The 23,545-nt window shown below is 48.2% G+C and overlaps 5 protein-coding genes across 6 annotated transcripts in view; 2 read left to right on the top strand and 3 right to left on the bottom strand.

The window, feature by feature from the left end:
- Window positions 1-23,545, bottom strand: part of pltp (phospholipid transfer protein) — a 103,844-nt gene that overhangs the window by 30,625 nt on the left and 49,674 nt on the right. The gene's annotated exons all lie outside the window — the stretch shown is intronic.
- ube2c (ubiquitin-conjugating enzyme E2C) lies at window positions 23-5,971 on the top strand. Its single transcript, XM_060068658.1, has 7 exons — window positions 23-144; window positions 584-698; window positions 1,150-1,177; window positions 1,661-1,747; window positions 2,539-2,743; window positions 3,009-3,068; window positions 5,753-5,971. Exons 2-7 carry the CDS (start codon window positions 598-600, stop codon window positions 5,788-5,790), a joined length of 519 nt encoding a protein of 172 aa, XP_059924641.1. The 5' UTR covers window positions 23-144; window positions 584-597; the 3' UTR covers window positions 5,791-5,971.
- zgc:109913 (regulator of G-protein signaling 9-binding protein) lies at window positions 6,704-10,690 on the bottom strand. Its single transcript, XM_060069459.1, has 5 exons — window positions 10,591-10,690; window positions 9,764-9,965; window positions 8,844-9,047; window positions 8,389-8,531; window positions 6,704-7,808 (listed from the first exon to the last, which is right to left on the bottom strand). The coding sequence occupies exons 2-5, from the start codon at window positions 9,963-9,965 to the stop codon at window positions 7,629-7,631; spliced, it is 729 nt and encodes a 242-aa protein (XP_059925442.1). The 5' UTR covers window positions 10,591-10,690; the 3' UTR covers window positions 6,704-7,628.
- Window positions 11,452-18,367, bottom strand: LOC132470652 (E3 ubiquitin-protein ligase RNF182). 2 transcript variants are annotated; one of them, XR_009528678.1, is made up of 8 exons: window positions 17,789-18,367; window positions 17,185-17,280; window positions 16,853-17,006; window positions 16,129-16,196; window positions 15,798-15,915; window positions 14,043-14,257; window positions 11,881-13,489; window positions 11,452-11,841 (listed from the first exon to the last, which is right to left on the bottom strand). XR_009528678.1 is itself a non-coding variant. In XM_060069458.1 (7 exons), exons 2-7 carry the CDS (start codon window positions 17,230-17,232, stop codon window positions 13,310-13,312), a joined length of 783 nt encoding a protein of 260 aa, XP_059925441.1. In that variant the 5' UTR covers window positions 17,233-17,280; window positions 17,789-18,367; the 3' UTR covers window positions 11,452-13,309. The 2 variants fall into 2 exon arrangements, 1 of the variants encoding a protein (XP_059925441.1); XM_060069458.1 differs by having other exon boundaries at window positions 11,452-13,489.
- On the top strand, window positions 18,444-23,169 carry snrpb (small nuclear ribonucleoprotein polypeptides B and B1). Its single transcript, XM_060069460.1, has 7 exons — window positions 18,444-18,600; window positions 19,831-19,982; window positions 20,775-20,886; window positions 21,042-21,194; window positions 21,727-21,857; window positions 21,973-22,106; window positions 23,023-23,169. Exons 1-7 carry the CDS (start codon window positions 18,598-18,600, stop codon window positions 23,058-23,060), a joined length of 723 nt encoding a protein of 240 aa, XP_059925443.1. The 5' UTR covers window positions 18,444-18,597; the 3' UTR covers window positions 23,061-23,169.

The raw sequence follows: 23,545 nt of genomic DNA, 5'->3' as shown, positions 1-23,545 counted from the left end.
ACCAATGAGGCGCTTGTGTTGTGGTTGCGCATGCTTCCAGTTGACCAATCAGACCTGGATCAGGTTTAAAACCCTGATCGCTGATTGGTTCTCGCCCTAGAGAGAAGTGTTTGAATTCTGCACTGCGTCGTCGTTCAACCAGCTGTAAGTTTTACCAACACTTCTGCTAACTATTCACTATATTCTGATGAGATATTGATGTTAACTACTAACTATTCACTGCGCTATCATGCTTGATTGTCGGAATATAACGATGGTCCTCATAATGATAATCTTTAATATGATAATCTAACGGTGCATGTATTGGTAACGTTTCAGCTCTGGGCTGATCAGTGGGTAACGTTAGTTAGTGTTATACTAACTTATATACTAACGTTAGCTAACAATGTAATGAATATAATTCCATATAATGACCAAAACATCGTCACCGTAGATGTATTTGACAAATTAATGTCTTTATATTAACGCTGAACCCATGACACCAGTTATGTTCTTTATGGAGCTAACTGTCTTTGAGGTGAACTCCCATTCAAAGTATGTTAATAATCCGAGTTTATCCTGATTCAGTCTCTGTGCTCCTCAGATCCCTCCCGTAAAATGTCTTCTCAGAACACGGACCCGGCCGCCGCCGCCTCTACGGCCGCCCTAAAGGGCAGCGAGGCCGGCGGTAGCGCAGCCCGAGGCTCGGTGACGAAGAGGTAACCAGCCTCCGATGCATAATGCGTTAGTCACATTGTGTTATAAAATATAGAATAGGATACACGTTACATTAGACTGACATAAATTAATCGGACATACATTACAGTAAACTGTACTATAACCGATACATATTGCATATTTTTTATATATGATGGGATACACGTATTATACTGACAGGAGATTAATTTGAAATACATTACACATCCCACTAACCGATGCATACATGCGACATATTAATATACGACATATTAATATATATTTTATGATACATTATTATGATTCTGATACACATTACATTATACATAATAACATCATATCATTGAACAATCTGTTGTATACCACGTGATATTTCTGTACGAAGTTTTATTTGAAATGTTTTCTATTAGATAGTTTTATATGGGGCGGCCAGGAGGTTTTGGTATTTATTGTGTTTTTCTTCTTCATTGGCAGATTACAGCAGGAGCTGATGACTCTTATGGTAAACGGCTGATTCTTTGAGTCTAACATTAATTAACCTAATAACGTATACCTAATTACTAACATGTATCTGTTTTTGACTTTATATTCTTAATCTGCTTGGTAGAAAAAAAAATATTTAAATTGAATTATCTTTGAAAAGTTCATTAAGTTTCATTGCAGAGGGGAAGCCTAGTTAGCTTTGTAAATTAGGTAGGTGTAATTTGCTAATTAACACGTTAAATTACGTCAGGGATCCGACAGGAATGTTCAGTTGAAGAAGTGAAAAGCGGTCTAAATCCTTCCTTGACACGTAACGTGGGAAACATGTTTGATATTTCATAGATATTTTCAGATGGAATGATGTTGGAGCATGTGAATTTAGATGGACTGGTGTTGGATCATGTAAAGTCAAATTAATTGATGAGCGGTCACGTGAATTCAGATTAATTGATGTAGGATCCTCTGAATTAAGATTAACTGATGTTGGATCATGTGTATTCAGATGTCGGGTGATAAGGGAATCTCGGCTTTCCCAGAGTCGGACAACCTCTTCAAGTGGATCGGAACCGTCGACGGAGCTGTAGAAACGGTAGGCCATCATATTAATTAAGATAGACTGGTAACATTCCATAATGCATTGTGGACTAGTACATATTTTACTGGTAACGTACCATAATGCATCGTAGACTAGTAGAAATTATACTGGTAACGTACCATAATACATTGTAGACTTGTAGGTATTATACTGGTAACGTACCATAATGCATTGTAGACTGTAGTAGATACAATATACTGGTAACGTGCCATAATGCATCGTAGACTAGTAGATAATATACGTACCATAATGAATTGTAGACTAGTAGATATTATACTGGTAACGTACCATAATGCATTGTAGACTAGCAAATATTATACTGGTAATGTACCGTAATGCATTGTAGACTGTAGAAGCTATTATACCGCTAACAAGCCATACCGTGGGTTATGGTAAACTGGTAATATGCCTAGTGGTAATGAGTGATTGTTAGTGGCAACGGGCTTTCACTAGTGGTAATGTGCTGTAACTAAGTGATGTTCTGTAACTAGTAGTTACTATCGGTTGCTCTTTATCTAGTGGTAATGTGCACTCACTAGTGGTGAGGTGCTGTAACCCGTGCTAACCCGCGGCGTTGTGCTGTACCTAGCTGTGACCCGTGCTAACCCGCGGCGTTGTGCTGTACCTAGCTGTGACCCGTGCTAACCCGCGGCGTTGTGCTGTACCTAGCTGTGACCCGTGCTAACCCGCGGCGTTGTGCTGTACCTAGCTGTGACCCGTGCTAACCCGCGGCGTTGTGCTGTACCTAGCTGTGACCCGTGCTAACCCGCGGCGTTGTGCTCCAGGTGTACGAGGGGCTGCGCTACAAGCTGTCCCTGGAGTTCCCCAGCGGTTACCCCTACAAGGCGCCGCGGGTCAAGTTCGTCACGCCCTGCTTCCACCCCAACGTGGACGAGCAGGGCTTCATCTGCCTGGACATCCTGAAGGACAAGTGGTCGGCCCTGTACGACGTCAGGTCCATCCTGCTGTCCATACAGTCGCTGCTAGGAGGTAACGCTAGCCTGGGTATACCCACGCTGTAACACTAGTTACTAGCTCGTCACTAACTGTGAGGTGTGGATTGAGTATATGACCCTACTTTAACCGCGGGTGTTCAATAATGTTTTGCCTAAACAAAGAGCCTGCCTTTGTTTGGTTTATTGATCCACATGCATATTACCGTTAAAAGGCTGCACTCGGGAGCACGCTGAACAGGTGGGTCACAAGTAAGACAAAGTGTGCGATTGGATAACCGCTTGAACCCGTCTCCCCGCAGAGCCCAACAACGACAGTCCTCTGAACGTGGCCGCTGCGGAACTATGGGACAACCAGGAGGGTGAGTCATGAACTACTGCTTGTCTCTTAGCGGCCTTTACCACCATGGACACGCCCGATCTCGTCTGATCTCGGAAGCTAACGCCACGTTTCCACATACGTACATTCTCGTATGCGATCCAACCCTCTCTGACCGAAAGTCCATTCATTCCTACGTGATTCTCCGTAATATCTGTTTTTCCTCCGAGACTCCTCCCCTCCGTAAAATTTCTGTCCGGTATGTCCCTAACATACGTTCAAAAAATGTAACTTTCGCCGTCGTTTAACGGAGATACCGTATGAAAGTTTTTATGTATTTCACAAAACATGTAAGTACCTGGCAGGCCAAACTCCTCGCCGATCTCTTTCCAAGCCTGGTTGGTTTTGTTTTTATCTCTGTATATGTCGATCCTCATGTTCCAAAGTACCGGTCTCCTAAAAACTGCCATTATCATACGTTCCCCCATCTTTTTGGCTGTCCGTAAATAAATTCATGTCAATAAGTAACGCCTCGTTTCCACATACGTACATTCTCGTATGCGATCCAACCGTCTCCGACCGAAAGTCCATTCATTCCTATGTGATTCTCCGTAATGTCCGTTTTTCCTCCGAGACTCCTCCCCTCCGTAAAATTTCTGTCCGGTATGTCCGTAATATACGTTCAAAAAATTTAACTTTCGCCGTCGTTTTACGGAGATACCGTATGAAAGTTTTTATGTTTTTCACAAAACTTGTAGGCTAAGTACCTTGCAGGCCAAACTCCTCAGCGATCTCTTTCCAAGCCTGTTGGTTTTGTTTTTATCTCTGTATATGTCGATCCTCATGTTCCAAAGTACCGGTCTCCTATCCGCTTATCCGGGGTCGGGTCGCGGGGGGAGCAGCTCATGCAGGGGGCCCCAGACTTCCCTTTCCCGGGCCACATTGACCAACTCTGACGGGGGGATCCCGAGGCGTTCCCAGGCCAGTGTTGAGATATAATCTCTCCAACTAGTCCTGGGTCTTCCCCGAGGTCTCCTCCCCACTGGACGTGCCTGAAACACCTCCCAAGGAAGGCGCCCAGTGGGCATCCTTACCAGATACCCGAACCACCTCAGCTGACTCCTTTCTAAGTAAAGGAGCAGCGGCTCTAATCCGAGTTAGGGAGACGCCAGCCACCCTTCTGAGAAAACTCATCTCGGCCGCTTGTACCTGCGATCTCGTCCTTTCGGTCATCACCCAGCCCTCATGACCATAGGTGAGGATAGGAACGAAGATCGACCGGTAGATCGAGAGCTTTGCCTTGCGGCTCAGCTCTCTTTTCGTCACAACGGTGCGGTAAAGCGAACGCAATACCGCCCCCGCTGCTCCGATTCTCCGGCCAATCTCACGCTCCATAGTCTCCTCACTCGCGAACAAGACCCCGAGGTACTTGAACTCCTTCATTTGGGCACTCATTTCCTACCCGGAGTAAGCAATCCGCTGATTTCTCCTAACATCTTTTGTCCGTAAATAAATTCATGCCCGTACGTAAAACACTTGCGACTCCTTCCGTAAATTTACGGAAGCACGGACACGAAAAACATACGTATGTGGAAACGAGGCGTGAAACACTAGTGACCCCTTCCGTAAATTTACGGAAGCACGGATACGAAAAACATACGTATGTGGAAACGAGGCGTAAGCATGTTCGGGCCTGGTTAGTACTTGGATGGGAGACCGCCTGGGAATACCAGGTGTTGTAAGTGGTGTCAGGTGGTGGCCAATAGGTGGCACTCTTCCCTCTGGCCCCCTTACTCATCAATCCCGATGCCCCAGTGCAGTGACGGGGACACTGTGCTGCGGAAGGCGCCGTCCTTCGGAGGAGACGTAAATCCGAGGTCCTGACTCACTGAGGTCATAAAAGATCCCAGGGCACTTATCGCAAAGAGTAGGGGCGTCCTCGGTGTCCTGGCCCAACCAGGCTCATTCAATCTGGCCCCCTAATCATCCTCCTGTACAATTGGCTGACTCATTAATTCCCTCAATCTCCACCTCAAGCTGGTGTGTGTGTGGTGAGCGTTCTGGCGCAGATTGGCTGCCGTGCATCACCCAAGTGGGTGCTACACACTGGTGGTGGTTAGTGAGGTCCCCCCTTCACTGTAAAGCGTCTTTGAGTGTCTAGAAAAAGCGCAATATAAATTCAATCCATTATTATTATTAGTCCTGCGTTCTTCGTGAGGGCTTCAGTTCGCAATAATATGTACAACCACCTGATGCCGCCGTTTCAAATCCATTCATAAAGCTTTATGGCACAATGTATAAAAAAAAATATACATATTTTTTTTTTAATAAAGATTTTTTTATTATTATGCATGACTATTGTTTTCAATAGTATTACCAGTGCATTGTTTCTTTATTTTTTGTACTTGATGGAAGTATGTTTTATTTCCTTTTGTACTTTGTTAATGCATAATAATAAAAAAATCTTTATTAAAAAAAAAAACTTTTTTTTTTTTTATACATTGGTAGTCAGGGCGGGACCCTATTGTTGTTATGGCGACTGCCTCAACCATACAGTGCTGGGGTAAAACACTGCCTAGTATGGTGAACTACTAATGAGCTCTAGTGAACTACTAATGATCTCTAGTGTGGCGAAATACTACTTTGAATAAAAGTGTCTGCTTAATGGCCCTGAATGTAAATGTATTAAAAAGCAATATAAAGATGAATCAATATCTCTTGTTTCAGCGTTCAAAGCCCACGTGAATGCGGTCTTCAAAAGCTGAACCACCATGTCTCGTCCTGTTTGAGTGTGAGAGGCCTGTGGGCTAGTGTGTGTGTGTGTGTGTGTGTGTGCGCGCGTGTGTGTGTGCGCGCGTGTGTGTGTTTGTGCGCGTGTGTTTGCGCTTGTACAATATTTTTATGTTCTTTGCCCTGTGTCAATAAAGATGCGTTTGTTCTACCGCACCCCTGATGTTGTATGATTACCGATAGATTTATTATTATTATATATAATTATTAATACAATATCATCAAAGAATGTCATTGCATATCGCTGTATGATGGGGGGGGGGGGAAAACCCTGACGTCCACGCCGTTATACTCTAGGCGTCGTCAAGTTTGTTTCCTAATGGGCGAGAGAAGTCCTTATCCCCGTGTGGCAGAGCGCTGGTCAGGACCAGGGATTGTCCAAAGTGGTTCAAGTCCAAACAAAACCGAGTCCAAATGAGACAGTCAGAAGCGAGATAGAAACAATAATCCTCTTGGAAACCAATTTCCTGCTTTATAGTTTTTGTGTGAAGCTAGAGACACAGTATGTCATCTATTTTATTATTAACTATTATTTGTAGGGATCAAATTCGGGCATATTATTTACGTGCGGTACCAATGGTTTTAGGGGGAGATTAGAGAATAAATAATTGGAGCGCAATTAGAGAATAATTATGTAAATGAGTGCAGAGCTGATTTGCAGTTACCTAATTTCTTGGGGCCTCTGAAGTACTCAATTTAAAAGTGAAAATGTTGATAGTGTGAGAAGGTAAAAGATTTAAAATAGGTGACATATGGTTTATACATGTCAAATACATGTATTAACATCAGTGGTATAATTACAAATCGTTGCTTCTTCATGTGCACACAGTTGGAACCACTATCCATTTGACATTTTCTTAATTTTCCTGTACAAAGTAAAAGTACACATTAAGTAAAATATTGTTTATTATTGCATGTGAAGCAGTGCTAAAATAACCACAATAATAGGTGTTTTTCTCTTTAACCCTAAAATGACTTGTATACCTTTTAGGGTTGTTTGCTAGACTAGCATGTTGTTCCTCTAACGGCCTCTAGGTGGTTCACGGTGGAGACGAGCATGTAGCTCCTCTAACGGCCTCTAGGTGGTTCACTGGAGATACTAGCATTTAATTCCTGTAGTAAACTTTGTGGTTGACAAATACATTTTGATAAGATAAAATATTTCTTAGGTTCTCATTAGCTGGGTGCTTTTCATGTTTTATATCTTGTGAGGTTCTGGGTGACAGTTTAATTATATGTAATTAAAGGAACATTCCTGTCTGAGTGTACAAACCGTACACAAACAAGAATATCTCCCCCCTGGCTTCACCAAAAATGTATTTTACCGATATAATTTGTTATCAACTCAAACTGTTTGACAATGGGAGGCCCTAGCACAATCACTACGCTAAGGATGAAGTACCGTGAGATAAGCCCATATTGCAAAGGCTGAGAAATGTTCTTCCAAACTTAGTTGTGTTGTGCTTTTTGGTTCTTATGGAGCGCAGGGGTACGTGTGCTACGGAAAACCCCCTCAGCTCAACTGTCAGCTACAAGCTAACCCCAGCTAGCTTCCTGTCAGCTACAAGCTAACCACAGCTAGCTCCCTGTCAGCTACAAGCTAACCACAGCTAGCTCCCTGGCAGCTACAAGCTAACCGATTAAGAAGCCTGATTGGTGCTCTGATGCCATCTATAGGGTTCAATCCTATTGGCTTGTGATTCTAGGGCTCTGATCCTATTGGCCATTTGATCTCAGGCTCTGATCCTATTGGCTAGTTAATCTCAGGCGCTCGTCCTATTGGCTAGTTGATCTCAGGCTTTGATCCTATTGGCTAGTTGAGCAAATAGAGCAGACAGCCCAGGCGGCAGCAGGAAGGGCAGCAGGAGTTCATCTTGTTATCATTGGAGACGACCTCCAGCTCCATCAGGTCCTCCACGCTGTCCTCCATCAGGTCCGCAGCCTCCGCCCACGCCTGCTGGGTCGCCTCCACGGACCAGAAGGGAACTGAGACCTGGAACCAGAACCACAGACCTGGACCTTGAAGAACCACAGACCCGGACCTTGAAGAACCAAAGACCTGGACCTTGAAGAACCAAAGACCTGGACCTTGAAGAACCACAGACCCGGATCTTGAAGAATCACAGACCTGAACCTTGAAGAACCACAGACCCGGACAACCAGAACCACAGACCTGGACCTTGAAGAACCACAGACCTGGACCTTGAAGAACCACAGACCTGGACCTTGAAGAATCACAGACCTGGACTTACCTGAATCACAGACCATAGCTTCACTCCTGGAACCACAATACCCACAGACCCACCAGAGACCAGGATCACATACCTGGAGCAAGACCAGAACTGTACACCTGGACCAGAACCACAGACCTGACCATCCACCAGGACCACAGACCAGGACCAGAACCACAGACCTGACCATCCACCAGGACCACAGACCAGGACCAGATCCACAGACCTGACCAATCACCAGGACCACAGACCAGGACCAGAACCACAGACCTGACCATCCACCAGGACCACAGACCAGGACCAGAACCAGAGACCTGGACCCAGGTCGGGGGAGGAGTCTACCTTGAGCTGCATGTCCTGCAGCAGATCCTCCAATCCTGTGATGTGATTGGTCAGCCCCGGGCTTGGCTCCTCCTCCACGGTGATCCAGGGGGTCTGGACCGACGCCGCGCATGCAGCCACCCCCGCCATGGTGTCACTTGACCCTGTTAGTCGTCACATGACCCTGTTAGTCGTCACATGACCCTGTTAGTAGCCACATGACCCTGTTATAAAGTATTATAGTCACATGACCCTGTTAGTAGTCATATGACCCTGTTATAACGTATTATAGTCACATGACCCTATAATAACGTATTATAGTCACCTGACCCTGTAAGTAGTCACATGACCCTTTTTTACAACGTATTATAGTCACTTGACCCAATAGAACGTATTATATTAAGGGTGGCCCCTTATTTAAACTGATGAAGACCCCATCGGTGTTCATCCCTGAGATAGATGATCGGCGGGCTGACCTGTGTTGACCAATGCGCGTCGATCACAGCGCTGAGTCAGTGGAAACCGTCCAATCAGGCTGCTGGCCTTCTGGAGGTCGAGCAGGAAGTGCTCGAGCGCGGACAGGAAGAGGACCCAGATTCGCTCTGCGCTCTCTCTCTCCCCCGGGGAGGGCGAGCTAGGGTCACCTTCGGCCAGCAGGCCCACCAGCCGCCGGGATAACCCTGGGGGGTCACGGTCAACACAGAACCACCCACTGAGTGTGAGCGAGTATGTTGTCGTGGGACGTAGTCTGCACCAGACCACATAAACACCGATCATACCAGAGAAGAACTTGAAGGCTAGACAGACAGGTAGACAAACAGACAGGTCGTACCAGAGCAGATCTTGTAAGCTAGACAGACAGACAGACAGACAGGTTGTACCAGAGCGGATCTTGAATGCTAGACAGACGGGTAGACACACAGACTGGTAGACAGACAGACAGGTTGTATCATAGCAGATCTTATAGGCTAAGACAGACAGGTCGTACCAGAGCAGATCTTGTAAACAGGCAGACAGGTAGACAGACAGACAGGTCGTACCACAGCAGATCTTGTAAACAGACAGACATGTAGACAGACAGACAGGTCGTACCACAGCAGATCTTGTGGGCTAAGCAGACAGGTAGACAGACAGACAGGTCGTACCACAGCAGATCTTGTAAACAGACAGACAGACAGACAGGTCGTGCCACAGCAGATCTTGTAGGCTACACAGACAGGTAGACAGACAGACAGGTAGACAGACAGCAGATCTTGTGGGCTACACAGACAGACAGACAGACAGGTCGTACCACAGCCGATCTTGTGGGCTACACAGACAGGTAGACAGACAGACAGGTCGTACCACAGCAGATCTTGTAAACAGACAGACAGGTAGACAGACAGACAGGTCCTACCACAGCAGATCTTGTAGGCCAGCACTCTGCTCTCCTCCATCTCCTCTCTCAAGAAGCTGCCGTCACAGCTGCTGCCCAGGGCGGACGACAGCTGCTGGAAACAGGAAGTGACCCGGCTCAGAGCTTCCTGTCCGCGCTCGCACTCGCCCAGCTGCCGCCGCCGCACCTGCAGCTCGTCCACCGACCGCCGCCAGCGACTCATCTGGCAGACAGACGGGTAGACAGACAGTTAGACAGCCACTTTGAGAGACAGCCAGATACAGAGACAGCCAGGGAGAGAGACAGACAGGCAGGTAGGTAGAGAGACAGCCAGGTAGAGAGATAGACAGGTAGAGAGACAGATAGACACCCACTTTGAGAGACAGCCAGGGAGAGAGAGACAGACAGGCAGGTAGAGAGACAGACAGGCAGGTAGAGAGACAGGCAGGTAGAGAGACAGACAGGTAGAGAGACAGACAGGTAAAGAGACAGGCAGGTAGAGAGACAGGCAGGTAGAGAAACAGTTAGACACCCACTTTGAGATGCAGCCAGGTACAGAGACAGACAGCCAGGTAGAGGGACAGACAGGCAGGTAGAGAGACAGGCAGGTAGAGAGACAGCCAGGTTGAGAGACAGGCAGGTAGAGAAACAGTTAGACACCCATATGAGAGACAGCCAGGTACAGAGACAGACAGCCAGGTAGAGAGACAGACGGGCAGGTAGAGAGACAGACAGACAGCCAGGTAGAGAGACAACCAGGTAGAGAGACAGGGAGGTCCGCCTCCCTTTACCCTTTCTGTGTAGGCCCAGCTCTGGTCCTCACCAACCCCCTGTCTCCTGGTAGTCACCTTGTGTCCTTCTCGCCTTCTTTTTCCTGCCACCTTTTGTCCAAGCCTCCTTGTATCCTAGCTAGGCAGCATGAGACGTGTGCGTCCTCAGAGTCCCAGATAACCTCTGCTCCTTCGAGAGGAGGCAAGGTTTCCAACACAGGTTAGGCTCCTCCCCTCTCCCCCCCCTCCCCTCTTTCCACTCTTCTTTCCCCTCCCATTCACCTCTTCTCTTCCCAGCCTCCTTTCTTCTCCCCTCCATTCTCTCCTTCTCTCCTCTCCTATCTCCTCTCTCGCCCTCCTCTCCTCCCCTCCCCCCTCCCCTCCTCTCTCCGCCTCTCCTCTCCTTCCCTCTCCCCTCTATGCTCCCTTCCTCTCCTCCTCCCCTCTCCTCCCCCCCTCCCCTCCCTCCCTCTCCTGGGAGATGGGAGGACTCCCCCGGCTCCCTCTGTTAATTGCCTCTCGCCCCTTGTGGGCTGACTGTCTTCCTCTAACCTCGACCTGATGGAGGAGGTAAGATACTGGGGGAAGGATTTAATAGGATATAGCTGTAGCCTACAGCTATATCCCATTAAATCCTTCCCTTATATCCTTAAATCCATCCTTATATCCTACAGCCTGTAGGATATAAGAAGTAGCCTATATAGTCTTATTCAATTATTTTATTTTGTGTTCACTCTGTCAACTGTATTCGAGTATTTGGAACAGAGTTATAGAAATCTAATGTATGATTATTATTATAATATATATTTTATATTAGATCAAATTAAATTGTTAAAACCGAATATATATATATGTGTATATATATGTGTATATATAGACAGAGGTGCTGCCACATATTCAGAGGTCCACTGTGACCTAACCAGAAGAAACAATCTGAGATCATAGTTTTGTGTTTTATTAAAGATAAAAATAAACATTCACTGACACAGACATGACCCCACATCTAACAACTTCAGGCCCCGTTAAAATCCAAAAAGTCTTGTAATTGATTGACTGTACAGAAGCGGACACTGCCATGGTGTGGTCATCTGCACAGCTGATGAAACACTGGGCGCTGACACACAGACGTTACACTTTCCAAGCAGCATGTCTGTCCTACGTTAGTGTTGCATGGCAGCTCAAGTGACACAAAGAAATAATTCTTAAAATGAAACGTGTGTATGCTCGGAAAAATAAGCCGCTCTGAAGAGCACTGTTTAACATGAGACCAGTTACTAATCCAGAGTCAATTCTGTTTTAAAATGAAACCAGTTTCACAGCTAGACTCAACTCTGTTTCAACCTGAAACCAGTTTCACAGCTAGTCAACTCTGTTTTAACCTGAAACCAGTTTGACATCCAGAGTCAACTCGGTTTCAACATGAAGCAAGTTCAAAACCAGATGCAACTTTGTATTAACATGAAACCAGTTTCACAACCAGAGTCCAATCTTTTTTTACCTGAAACCAGTTTCACACCCAGAGTCAACTCTGTTTAATAAACCAGATTTACAGAAAAAGTGGAGCATCCTCTTCATGTGTGCGATTTAGATCTGGAAAAACTGGTTACCATAGTAACACCACAATGTTCTACAACTCAATGCCGACCATATTTATACCACAGTGTTCTGGAACTCACAGGTTGACATAGCTACACCAGTGTTCTAGAACCCACAGGTTGCTATAGTTACTCCACAGTGTTTTAGAACTTAAAGGTTTCCATAGTTACCCCACAGTGTTCTAGAACTCACAGGTTGCTATAGTTACAACACAGTGTTCCAGAACCTACAGGTTGCCATAGTTACACCACAGTGTTCTAGAACTCACAGGTTGCCATAGTTACACAGGGGTTACAAGAATTACGTACAGTTTGGAACAGTGGTTACCATAGTAACAGGATCTTGACTGACAGTTTATCTAAATGAAGATGTTGGATAGCCTATAAATGACCAGAGTTACAAGGAGGTTGCATTTAAGACATGAACTACACAGAAGAGTTTAAGATAAATAACACCATTCATATGGCTGCCAAGACTGATGTCTATAAGTTCAGTTGAAACGTATGTGTAAGGACTGAAGTGGGACCACATCGTGTCTATAGTAACCATATCCTCATCCCGTATCCTCTTCACGGTGGTGATGTCCTTATCCAGTCTCCTCCAGGTGAAGCTATGTGTCAGTAATTGCTGGTGATTGTAGCTTAGAAAGGCTGGGCTGTTGTCCATGGCTCAGAGAGAGGGGTGCTGTGTGACTAGTCTTCAATAAGTGGTAGGGTTGGGGTACGGTAGGGTAGAGCGGGGTATGGTAGGGCGGGGTACAGTAGGGTAGGGCGGGGTACGGTAGAGTACGGTAGGGTATGGCAAGGTACGGTAGGGTAGAGCGGGGTAGGGTAGGGCGGGGTACAGTAGGGTTGGGGTACGGTAGGGTATGGCAAGGTACGGTAGGGTATGGGTAGGGTGGGGTTAGGGTACAGTAGCGTTAGGGTAGGTTGGGGTTAGGGTACAGTAGGGTAGGGGTACGGTACGGTAGGGTATGGCAAGGTACGGTTGTGTTAGGGTATGGTGGGGTTAGGGTAGGGTGGGGTTAGGGTAGGGTGGGGTTAGGGTACAGTAGCGTTAGGCTAGGTTGGGGTTAGGGTAGGGTTAGGGTACAGTAGGGTCAGGGTACGGTGGGTTTAGGGGTAGGGTGCGGTAGCGTCAGGGTAGGGTGGAGTACCGTAGGGTGGGGTCAGGGTACGGTGGGTTCAGGGGTGCGGCAGCGTCAGGGTGCGGTGTTGCGGTGGCTCAGCGTCTCCAGCAGCTCGTGACAGAGGCACTGGCAGAAGCCGTAGAGGATGCAGAGCAGCAGGGTGAAGGGAACCAGGCTGACCAGGACCACCCCCAGCCACAGCTGACCAATCATCAGCAGGTAGATCCCGAGGGGGAGGGAGCTGAAGTACACCTGCAAACAAACGCTCGTTACCAGCGCCGTCGGTTCATCCAATCTGCCTTCACCGTCCATGTTGCTATGACAACTGAACGTCACCTCATCAGAGGGTTGCAGACAGTGTACTAGTTAAATTATTATGGAGGGGATTGTGGATTAGCACTAGTTTAAGGATTATATGATGTAGCAGTTTATAGAGTATCAAGAAGCTTCTTCATAATACTTTAGCTAGTAAACAATACGCTAGTTAAAGTATTATGGAGCACATAGTGTACTAGTACTGGTTAAGGTATTATGAAGCACATTTGGTACTAGTACTAGTTAAAGTATCATGGCACACATGGTCTACTAGCACTAGTTGGAGCATTATGTAACAGATTGTGTACTTTAACTAGTACTAGTGTACCATGTGCTCCATGATACTTTAACAAGTACACTATGTGCTTCAGGATACTCTAACTAGTACGAGTACACAATTATGAAGCACATGGAGTACTAGTACTAGGTAAAGTATGATGGTGCACTAGTTAAACTAGTTAAACTAGTTGAACCCATGCGCAGGACGCACCAGGCAGAGGGCCCCCAGCAGGCAGCGCGGGAGGCTCCGGGACGTCCACGCGCGGCACTTGTGCGTGGAGGCGCTGCAGGGCAGCGAGGACGGGTACAGCATGTTGATCACGCTCAGGGAGTCGGACGACTCGCCCGGCAGCTGCATGATGGTCAGCACCAGGCAGTCGGAGGACGCCTCGCCCGCCGCACCGCCCCTCTCCGCTCCCTCCACTCCTGCAATCAGACAAGGCCTTTACTGCCCCCCTACGGACGGACACCCGACAAGGCCTTTACTGCCCCCCCTACGGACGGACAACGGACAAGGCCTTTACTGCCCCCCCTACGGACGGACAGACACCAGACAAGGCCCTTACTGCCCCCCCTACGGACAGACACCAGACAAGGCCTTTACTGCCCCCCTACGGACGGACGGACATCAGACAAGGCCTTTACTGCCCCCCTACGGACGGACACCCGACAAGGCCTTTACTGCCCCCCTACGGACAGACACCAGACAAGGCCTTTACTGCCCCCCTACGGACGGACGGACATCAGACAAGGCCTTTACTGCCCCCCTACGGACGGACACCCGACAAGGCCTTTACTGCCCCCCCTACGGACGGACACCCGACAAGGCCTTTACTGCCCCCCTTCCGGACGGACAGACACCAGACAAGGCCTTTACTGCCCCCCTTCAGGACGGACAGACACCAGACAAGGCCTTTACTGCCCCCCTACGGACGGACAGACACCAGACAAGGCCTTTACTGCCCCCCTTCAGGACGGACAGACACCAGACAAGGCCTTTACTGCCCCCCTACGGACGGACGGACATCAGACAAGGCCTTTACTGCCCCCCTACGGACGGACACTCGACAAGGCCTTTACTGCCCCCCTTCCGGACGGACAGACACCAGACAAGGCCTTTACTGCCCCCCTTCCGGACGGACAGACACCAGACAAGGCCTTTACTGCCCCCCTTCAGGACGGACAGACACCAGACAAGGCCTTTACTGCCCCCCTACGGACGGACAGACACCAGACAAGGCCTTTACTGCCCCCCTTCAGGACGGACAGACACCAGACAAGGCCTTTACTGCCCCCCTACGGACGGACGGACATCAGACAAGGCCATTACTGCCCCCCTACGGACGGACACCCGACAAGGCCTTTACTGCGCCCCTTCCGGACGGACAGACACCAGACAAGGCCTTTACTGCCCCCCTTCCGGACGGACAGACACCAGACAAGGCCTTTACTGCCCCCCTTCAGGACGGACAGACACCAGACAAGGCCTTTACTGCCCCCCTACGGACGGACAGACACCAGACAAGGCCTTTACTGCCCCCCTTCAGGACGGACAGACACCAGACAAGGCCTTTACTGCCCCCCTACGGACGGACGGACATCAGACAAGGCCTTTACTGCCCCCCTACGGACGGACGGACGGACATCAGACAAGGCCTTTACTGCCCCCCCTTCAGGACGGACAGACACCAGACAAGACCCTTACTGCCCCCCTAGGGTTACTGCCACCCTTTAGGGATAGAGGGTGAGGGGGTTAGAGGGAGAGGGTTAGAGGGTGAGGGTTAGAGGGAGAGGGGATGAGGGTTAGAGGGTGAGGGGGTTAGAGGGAGAGGGTTAGAGGGTGAGGGTTAGAGGGAGAGGGGATGAGGGTTAGAGGGTGAGGGCTAGAGGGAGGGGGGGTTAGAGGGAGAGGGTGAGGGGGTTAGCGGGTTAAGGTACGAGGGTGAGGGTGTGAGGGTGAGTCTACCAGTCAGGCTGTCGGGGCTCAGCACCACCTCGGTCCCGGGGGGCAGCCCGCTGCGGCCCAGCTGGTCGTGGCAGGACAGCACGGCCAGGACGTGGCGGTCGTCCTCCATCAGCCACACCTGCACAGAGAAACATCTGGCTGGAGCCACACATCTGGGAGGGGCCACACCTCTGGGTGGGGCCACACCTCTGGGTGGGGCCACACCTCGAGGGAAGGAGCAAGGAGAGAGATGGGGCCACTGAGCAGCTTCAGCTCCAGGGCCTTTCAACCTTCCCACTTTGAAGCAAATCCAGTCGGCTAAAGTCTTGAGCGTGTTCCCATGAGGGCTCACCTCCTCGTCTGGGATGTAGGTCTCATGACGACAGAACGGACAGCTGACCATCGAAGGAGACGATTCCCCTGAGAGACAAGAGAAGGGTCAGGAGTAGGACCTGTTCCTGGTCCACTTCCTGTGAGCATCGGGTTAGTGTGAGGGTATGCTCCTAAGACTTTACATTAACAGCTAAAGTCTGAAAGTCTCATTCAGGGTCAAAGGGGGCATTTTTATTTTCTTCCCTTTATTGTTATCGGCAAATTGTGTGAGAGGGTGAGATGATGAGGGAGAGAGAGGGCATACTTATATCGACTGACTTCTTCATTGTGGAGGTTCCTTTAACTGTTTGCGTCCCTGCGCGCAGCCTTGCAGACATACCCACTTCACCCAGAGTTTATTGCAGTTTAACTTGGCCTCTCCCGCCAATCCTAAACTCTCCACTATGCTCACTCCCAAGCATCTTTGTGACCTGTGTATTCACTACCCAAAATGAAAACGTTTCCCTATAAGAAACTTGGTCCCCCATTGGCTCACAGAATGTATCCTTAACGTAAGCCTGTACTTTCCAATGATCATGCTCTAATGTTCAATCTAATGTTTAGCCGGCCGATGTGTCCTAAAAATAAGTTTCTCTTCATCAGGGAGAGAGAGGGGAGGGGGAGAGAGGGCGAGGGAGAGAGAGGGCTAGGGGGAGAGAAGGTGAGGCGAGAGAGGGCGAGGGAGAGAGGGTGAGGAGACTCACCCACGTCCACCATCTTCTTCAGACACTTGAGGCAGACCCTGTGCAGGCAGGACAGTAGCTTGGGCCGACGGCTGCGGCTGTCGTAGCGGTTGTAGCAGATCTTACACTCCAGCTCCTCCACGGTGTAGACAAGAGACTGGCCCCACATCTCCACCTGCAGGGTCAGGGGTCAGCGTTCGGTCAATGGACGGCCTTTACACAGCGCCTTTCTAACCAGCGACCCCTCAAAGTTCTTTACAATGTTGCCTCACATTCACTCATTCATGCACACATTCACACATTCACATATATAGCTATAGATCTATGTGTAAGTATGTTTGTGAGGTTATTACCTTGCTTTCGGCGGCAGGGCCAGACTCTGCCCCCGGCAGCTGCTTCATGCTATTGGCTGTTTCCCAGGCTCCACCAGGAAGTAAGGTTCATCCAATCTGAAGAGAGGATTGTAATAGGTTATACCTGATTAGTAAGGACACTAGGTAGGTATTACTCAGGTAGGCTGTGGTCATGAAGACATGGTCAACAACGATACTCAGTAGGTCAGCAACAATACTCGGGTAGGCTGTGGTTTGTAACAATACTCTGTGTTACACAAAAGGCTGTGAACAAAAAGGCAAGTGGTCAACAACTGCATTACGGTAGACTGTGATGGTGTTATTGACATTTGTACAGTGCTAATCCTACTGGTTATTAATACTTAACAGTATTCATATCGCTGGACAATTTCAGTTTTCATCTCAATGTAGGTTTCAGATCGGTTATCAACACTTTGGGCACGAACAAAGAAATTAAGTGAAATACATGGAATGACGGACGCTCGTCTATCATCATCATCATCATCATCATCATCCTCCTGAAGTAGGGCAGCTCCTGCTGCCACGTGATTGGCTGATATTTAAAAGAACGTGTGCGTGTGTGTGTGGGTCGTGTGTTCTTTACCTGTTGGAATGTTCCTTCCTGTCCGTCTGTCCTCTGGCAGCACCTCTCCTGCCCACTGCAGCAGTTCAGCGGCAACAGCTCATTAACAGTCCCTTAACGTCCGGCTCGTGTATCAGGGCTACAAAGATGCTAACGGAAAGATGCTAACGTGCCATCTTCCTCATCGTCATCTTCCTCATCATCTTCCTCGCCGCCTCGCGGGGTCGGTGAGTCACTTTAGATCTCGAGCGGGCATCCCAATCACTGCAGCATCAGCACCGATGCATCGCTCCCCCCCGGTTGTCGTGGCAACGAACCCAAGGTGAAGCAGCCCGTCCGCTGCCGCGCCTTCTGTCCCCCGTGACGAAATCACAAAGTTATTTTATGTAACTTGTTTGTCCATTTGTGTTTTCAGAGGACTAGAGGGTTATAGACACGCTTCTTATGTAAAATGAAGTTCACGGGACTTCTGAAGTGCATAAAGTCATCGGATGAAAAATCACTTTGGGGAGGGAAGGTGGGTCACTGTGTGTGTTTTTTTTTTTTAAATGAAAGCGTCTTATATTTTACAGTGTTTTATTTATTTTAATTCAGGATCAGTTTAGAAAGGTGCTGCAATCGATGGGAACTTTGTAATAAAGGAAAAAAGGGGCGACGGAGCAAATATTGAATTGCACTTCGTCTCCCCTCCGTCACTTCCTGTTTCCCTCCCTCCATCACTTCCTGTAACTCTACTTTAAAACCCAGCGGCCCCGTTGGAGCTTCGCGGGTCAATTTTTGAACATTTTTGGCGAAATCCGACTGATATCGGAGCCATCACAGCCGCTAAAATGGTAAGTCTTTGTTTTTCCTGTCGATTTATTTGTTTCAGTTGTCTTTTGAATCTCATTTTATTTTTCCGATTATTGAATCACGGCAGATTTCGCGCTATGCTCAAACGTACACTGAACGATGGCCGCCATTCATTGTTAACGCGTTTCTGTTCTGCAACTTTTCAATGTCTGCGTTCGTCTAACTGATACTAGTTATCAAAGTGTTTATTCCTTTCTTCTACAGAAACCTTTTTATAATCGTATAACGTGTCTCCAGAACATTGGCGGGAGGGAACGATCTTCTAGCCATCCGGTTACTAACCCATTGCATAGGTTCCTACTGTATAGAGCCGGGAGCTCTTATTGCGTTATATGGGGGTACTTTTAAACGTGGTTCCAGATACGCCTTTGTGTTCCGAGTCCCACGTATCTCCATGTCTTCGTGTTTACAAATGTACAACTCGTATGACGGAAACATTCATTGAACAGCATGTTGTCGATAGCAGTTAAATAGTTTGTATTGGTGTTTTATCTGTGTAATGGAGTCTAGCCCAATCCATGTTCTTTCCTACAGTCCTGTGAACATACACAGGCTTCCATTCCTTGTAAGTCCCATCTAAATCGATATGAAACGGTCTAACTTGTAACGTAGTGAAAGTGCAAAGTCTGTACATATTAAGACAAGTTTCGTGTCTCTTCCACGCCTCACCAGGAAACGGCTGAATACGATCAGTTTGCCTACATTCTTTATTTGTACAAGCTAGACACGAACATGCATGAATAAATCCTTGGACCGAAACAAACATGGCATCTAACTTCCTGGTCCAGTCCTCTTCCGATTTCTGCACGCAATCATACTTTATACAGACGTGCATTGAAATGCACATGCATTCACAATAATGAATTTATCCATGCGTCTGAACTTGCAAAGATTTTACCACTTGGAACGTTTCATATAGAGTGGGCTGGGACTCCTGACTGCTAGATTTGAGTAAAATATAACCATGTTTAGGTGGAACTACCAATATCAGAGGTGCGATAAAAGTCTTTCAGTTTCATTGTCTACTTGACCTTGTCTGTAGGATCATCCAATCGGTGGTCTTCCCCTATCCTAACCATGAACCCAACTTTGAGACTCCTTTCTTTGTTCTTATTCGTTATACATCTTGTATGCATTGCATGATGGGAAATGAAGTTCGACTTTTTTCATGTAAACCTATGTTGACCAAAGACATCATTGTGTGTGTGTAGACGGTGGGAAAGAGCAGCAAGATGCTGCAGCACATCGACTTCAGGATGAGGTGCATCCTGCAGGACGGCCGCATCTTCATCGGCACCTTCAAGGCCTTCGACAAACACATGAACCTCATCCTCTGTGACTGCGACGAGTTCAGGAAGATCAAGTAAGACCCTATCCACACTGGCAGCATGATGTCTTGTCACTGCCATATCTTATGAACGTCAGCATGAAACCTCTCTAGTAACATCTCCTTCTCCGCGTAATGTTTCAGGCCGTATTTACTTCAGCGTAATATATATCAATCTAATCGAATGCGCTGTATCCAGGTTTCAGGACACTCGTTTACAAAATCCCCAATATTTTTGCCAAGGCCGCTCTATTCAGAATCACTATTATTGCATCTTATTGTACAGTGCACAAGAGTAAAAATCTTGGGCTTCTATTGGTTCTCATCGTACGCCTCGGCGCCGACCACCCAGGGTCTCACCTCGCTCAACGCACATGACGAGAGCTTTAGCCGGCTGACTCTCTGCGACAAACGCCGATGCTGGATATAACCTGTGGTTCGGTTTATAGTGATGCTGCATAAATGCACACCACAGTTAAGCAGAAGTCTACCCCTTTAACGGGAGCCGGTAATGAGCCGATGGTGGTCTGACCTCAGGAGGAGACCAACGTCAGACGGGGGGGGGTTGCCGGCCAGCGGCTCTGCGAGGAGAGCGATGGCCTCCACGCGTACCAGCGCCATCTGAGCAGCAATACGTTGATGATTGAGAAATGTGTATAAATGCAGTATATCCATATTCAATGTCTTCATGACGTCTTTTCCATGGTGTTGGCCTGAAGACGGCTGGTTGAGGTGTTTGTAGGGTTGTGTTGTTTACCTATTTGTAGGGTTGTGTTGAAGTCTTTGTTGTGTGGTTGTGCTGACGTCTCGCTGTTCGTTTGTGTGCAGGCCCAAGAACTCGAAGCAGCCGGAGCGCGAGGAGAAGCGGGTGCTGGGTCTGGTTCTGCTGCGGGGGGAGAACCTGGTCTCCATGACGGTGGAAGGACCACCCCCAAAAGACGTAAGACCCCCCCCCCCCAAAAAAAAACATAACATCACTCATCCGCCTGACCTCACCCTGACGCCCTCTCTCCCCCTCCCCTCTCTCCCTGACCTCAGGCTGACGTAGACGTCTGACCTTTGACCCCGTCTAACCTTTGACCTCTTGTGTTCCAGACGGGCATCGCCAGGGTTCCGCTGGCGGGCGTGGCCGGTGGCCCCGGGGTCGGCCGTGCCGCAGGGCGTGGCGTGCCGGCAGGGGCCCCCATGCCCCAGGCCCCCGCGGGTCTGGCAGGACCGGTCAGAGGAGTGGGCGGGCCATCGCAACAGGTAACCATGACGACCACTCGAGTGGCGCGCGTGTCTCTTGTGGGCAGGTCAGGGCTGAAACGGTTACCGGTTTTCCCCATCTTAACCAAGTTTATAATACAGTAGTTGAGAATACAAAGACTGTTTTAGATTGTAGTCATAAAGTGCAGTTTGTTGACCGTGGTTCAACTGAAGCTAGCGACGGCCTCCCAGACGCAGCATGCAGCGCGGCAGTGTTGTTTACGTCACGAACACGTGGCGGCAGCCAGCGACTGTGTTCCAGAGACTATAATTCAGCCTCCTGAGAGAACTAAAGGTCCTTTGACATCAGGCAGGTCACAGAGAAACGAGACGCTGAGGAAGTGTTGACAATCATGTCAACCATTAACCTCAGTGACTTAACCAATTTGCAGAGTATCCCAGTAAGAATCTCTTGAATGACTGGGATTCGTCCCACAGCCTACTGGTCAGCGAGTTGGACCTTCTAGGGCGCCTACACTAGTGGGTTCTTTGAGTCATGTGACTCACGTACCGTATGTTTTGTGTATCCCAGGTGATGACCCCTCAGGGCCGAGGAACGGTTGCCGCGGCAGCAGCCGGCGCCAGCATCGCAGGAGCGCCGACGCAGTACCCTCCGGGCCGAGGAGCCCCTCCCCCAATGGGCCGCGGAGCCCCGCCCCCTGGTGAGTGGCGCTCTGGTGGTGGACTGGTCGTGGTTTGGGGGGACTGGTGGTGATGATGATGTGGTGGGGGACCAACTGGTGTTGGTTTTGAAGGTTTTTAACACCCAACGTTTTGGCTTCACAGGAATGATGGGCCCACCTCCCGGCATGAGGCCCCCCATGGGCCCACCAATGGGAATGCCTCCTGGCCGCGGAGCACCAATGGGAATGCCCCCTCCTGGCATGAGGCCACCACCCCCTGGAATGAGAGGTAATGGTTCCTCCGGTGCCTCAATAATGGACGACTACTGATAAGGCTTGGGCGGTGTCGAGGTTCAGAGACGAATGCAGAGGCGCCTTTCTGTGTTCTTCAAAGCCACACGCGCTCACGGATTGACGTGTGTCGTATATCTTTTCACGCTTGCTGTCTGGTCAAGTTGCTGCTTCTAGGTGTGAGATTTAAACTGTCGATAACCAGAGAGTTAAACGGTTGTAACGGTTAACTATCCTCTCAGTTTGTAAGTCCTTGAGCGTGCGAATTGCTCTGTAAACACAATCAAAACAACTGCAGGTGTTTTACGAGCACTATTGGAGAAAACTTCCTAACCATTGCAGTTAGTCTGCGCTTATCGGGGTTGGCTGAAACAAAGGTACAGCTTTGGTCGCTGCTAAACGCGTGTTTGGAACAGAATGGATGTTCATTGATGGCCAACCTCCCAATTTATAAAACGTACACACTGAGCTTATGAGCGAAAGAATCATGGCTGAATTACATCTCAATATAGACATCAATTAACCTGTTGCCTAAACAAATGGAATCATGAAAGTATTGCCACGTGCATCATCCTTGATGGCTTCATCAAATTCCTAAAGCGATCTCCCAACAGCCAAGTGACGGGTCAGTTGGTCTGACACAGCAACATCTTGCTGTGATTAAATCAGTATTTAAAGCAAGCAAATGGCCTTTTCCAAGTAGAGTTTTAGACGGGAGAATTGTAGGCTACATATCATGCATAATATAGTTTCTTCACCATTGGTTCAGCTTTTTCTTTTTGTATTTTCCACAAATACCATATACACGGCGACGTGAAATAATAAAAGATGCTGTGCAAGCCTTCTACCTTAGAGACCATTTGTTGTGTCATGTGACCTCTGTACTAATCTCAACTCTCTATCCCTCTTTCTAGGCCCGCCTCCCCCAGGCATGCGCCCCCCAAGACCCTAAACCACACCCTCTCCCTCCACCCCCCACCACCGCCTGGCTAGTTGTATAGTTTCAACTTTTGTGTTTTATGTTTTTTTTAATAAAGAGTCCTCGGGACATTTTGACTTAATTCTTTGTGTCTGCCTCCTTGTTACACAACTTTTACACCGAAAACATTTCTAAATATATGGTCTTGCTACTATAGATGGTTATAGTCACTCCTACAGAGATGGGTAATGCCCTTTTTATAACGATGGAGATGGTTAAATATACTCTCACTGCTCGAGAGCTGGTGAAATACACTCACTGCGATGGAGATGGGTTAGTCACTCTTTAAAGTGATGAATACATTATGATGCTAGAGCTGGTTAAATGCACTGGAATATAGAGATGGTTGGATCACTGATAGTTATCTGCACTATAACTGCTATAGAGATGGTTAAATGCACTCACTACTATAGGGATGGTGGAATACCCTATTTAACCATGTATAGCAGTGATAAAGA

The sequence above is a fragment of the Gadus macrocephalus genome, chromosome 13, assembly GCF_031168955.1.
Source record: "Gadus macrocephalus chromosome 13, ASM3116895v1".
Classification (NCBI taxonomy): domain Eukaryota; kingdom Metazoa; phylum Chordata; class Actinopteri; order Gadiformes; family Gadidae; genus Gadus; species Gadus macrocephalus.
Note: the sequence above shows the minus strand (reverse complement) of the source record. Positions and strands in the feature narration are given on the sequence as shown.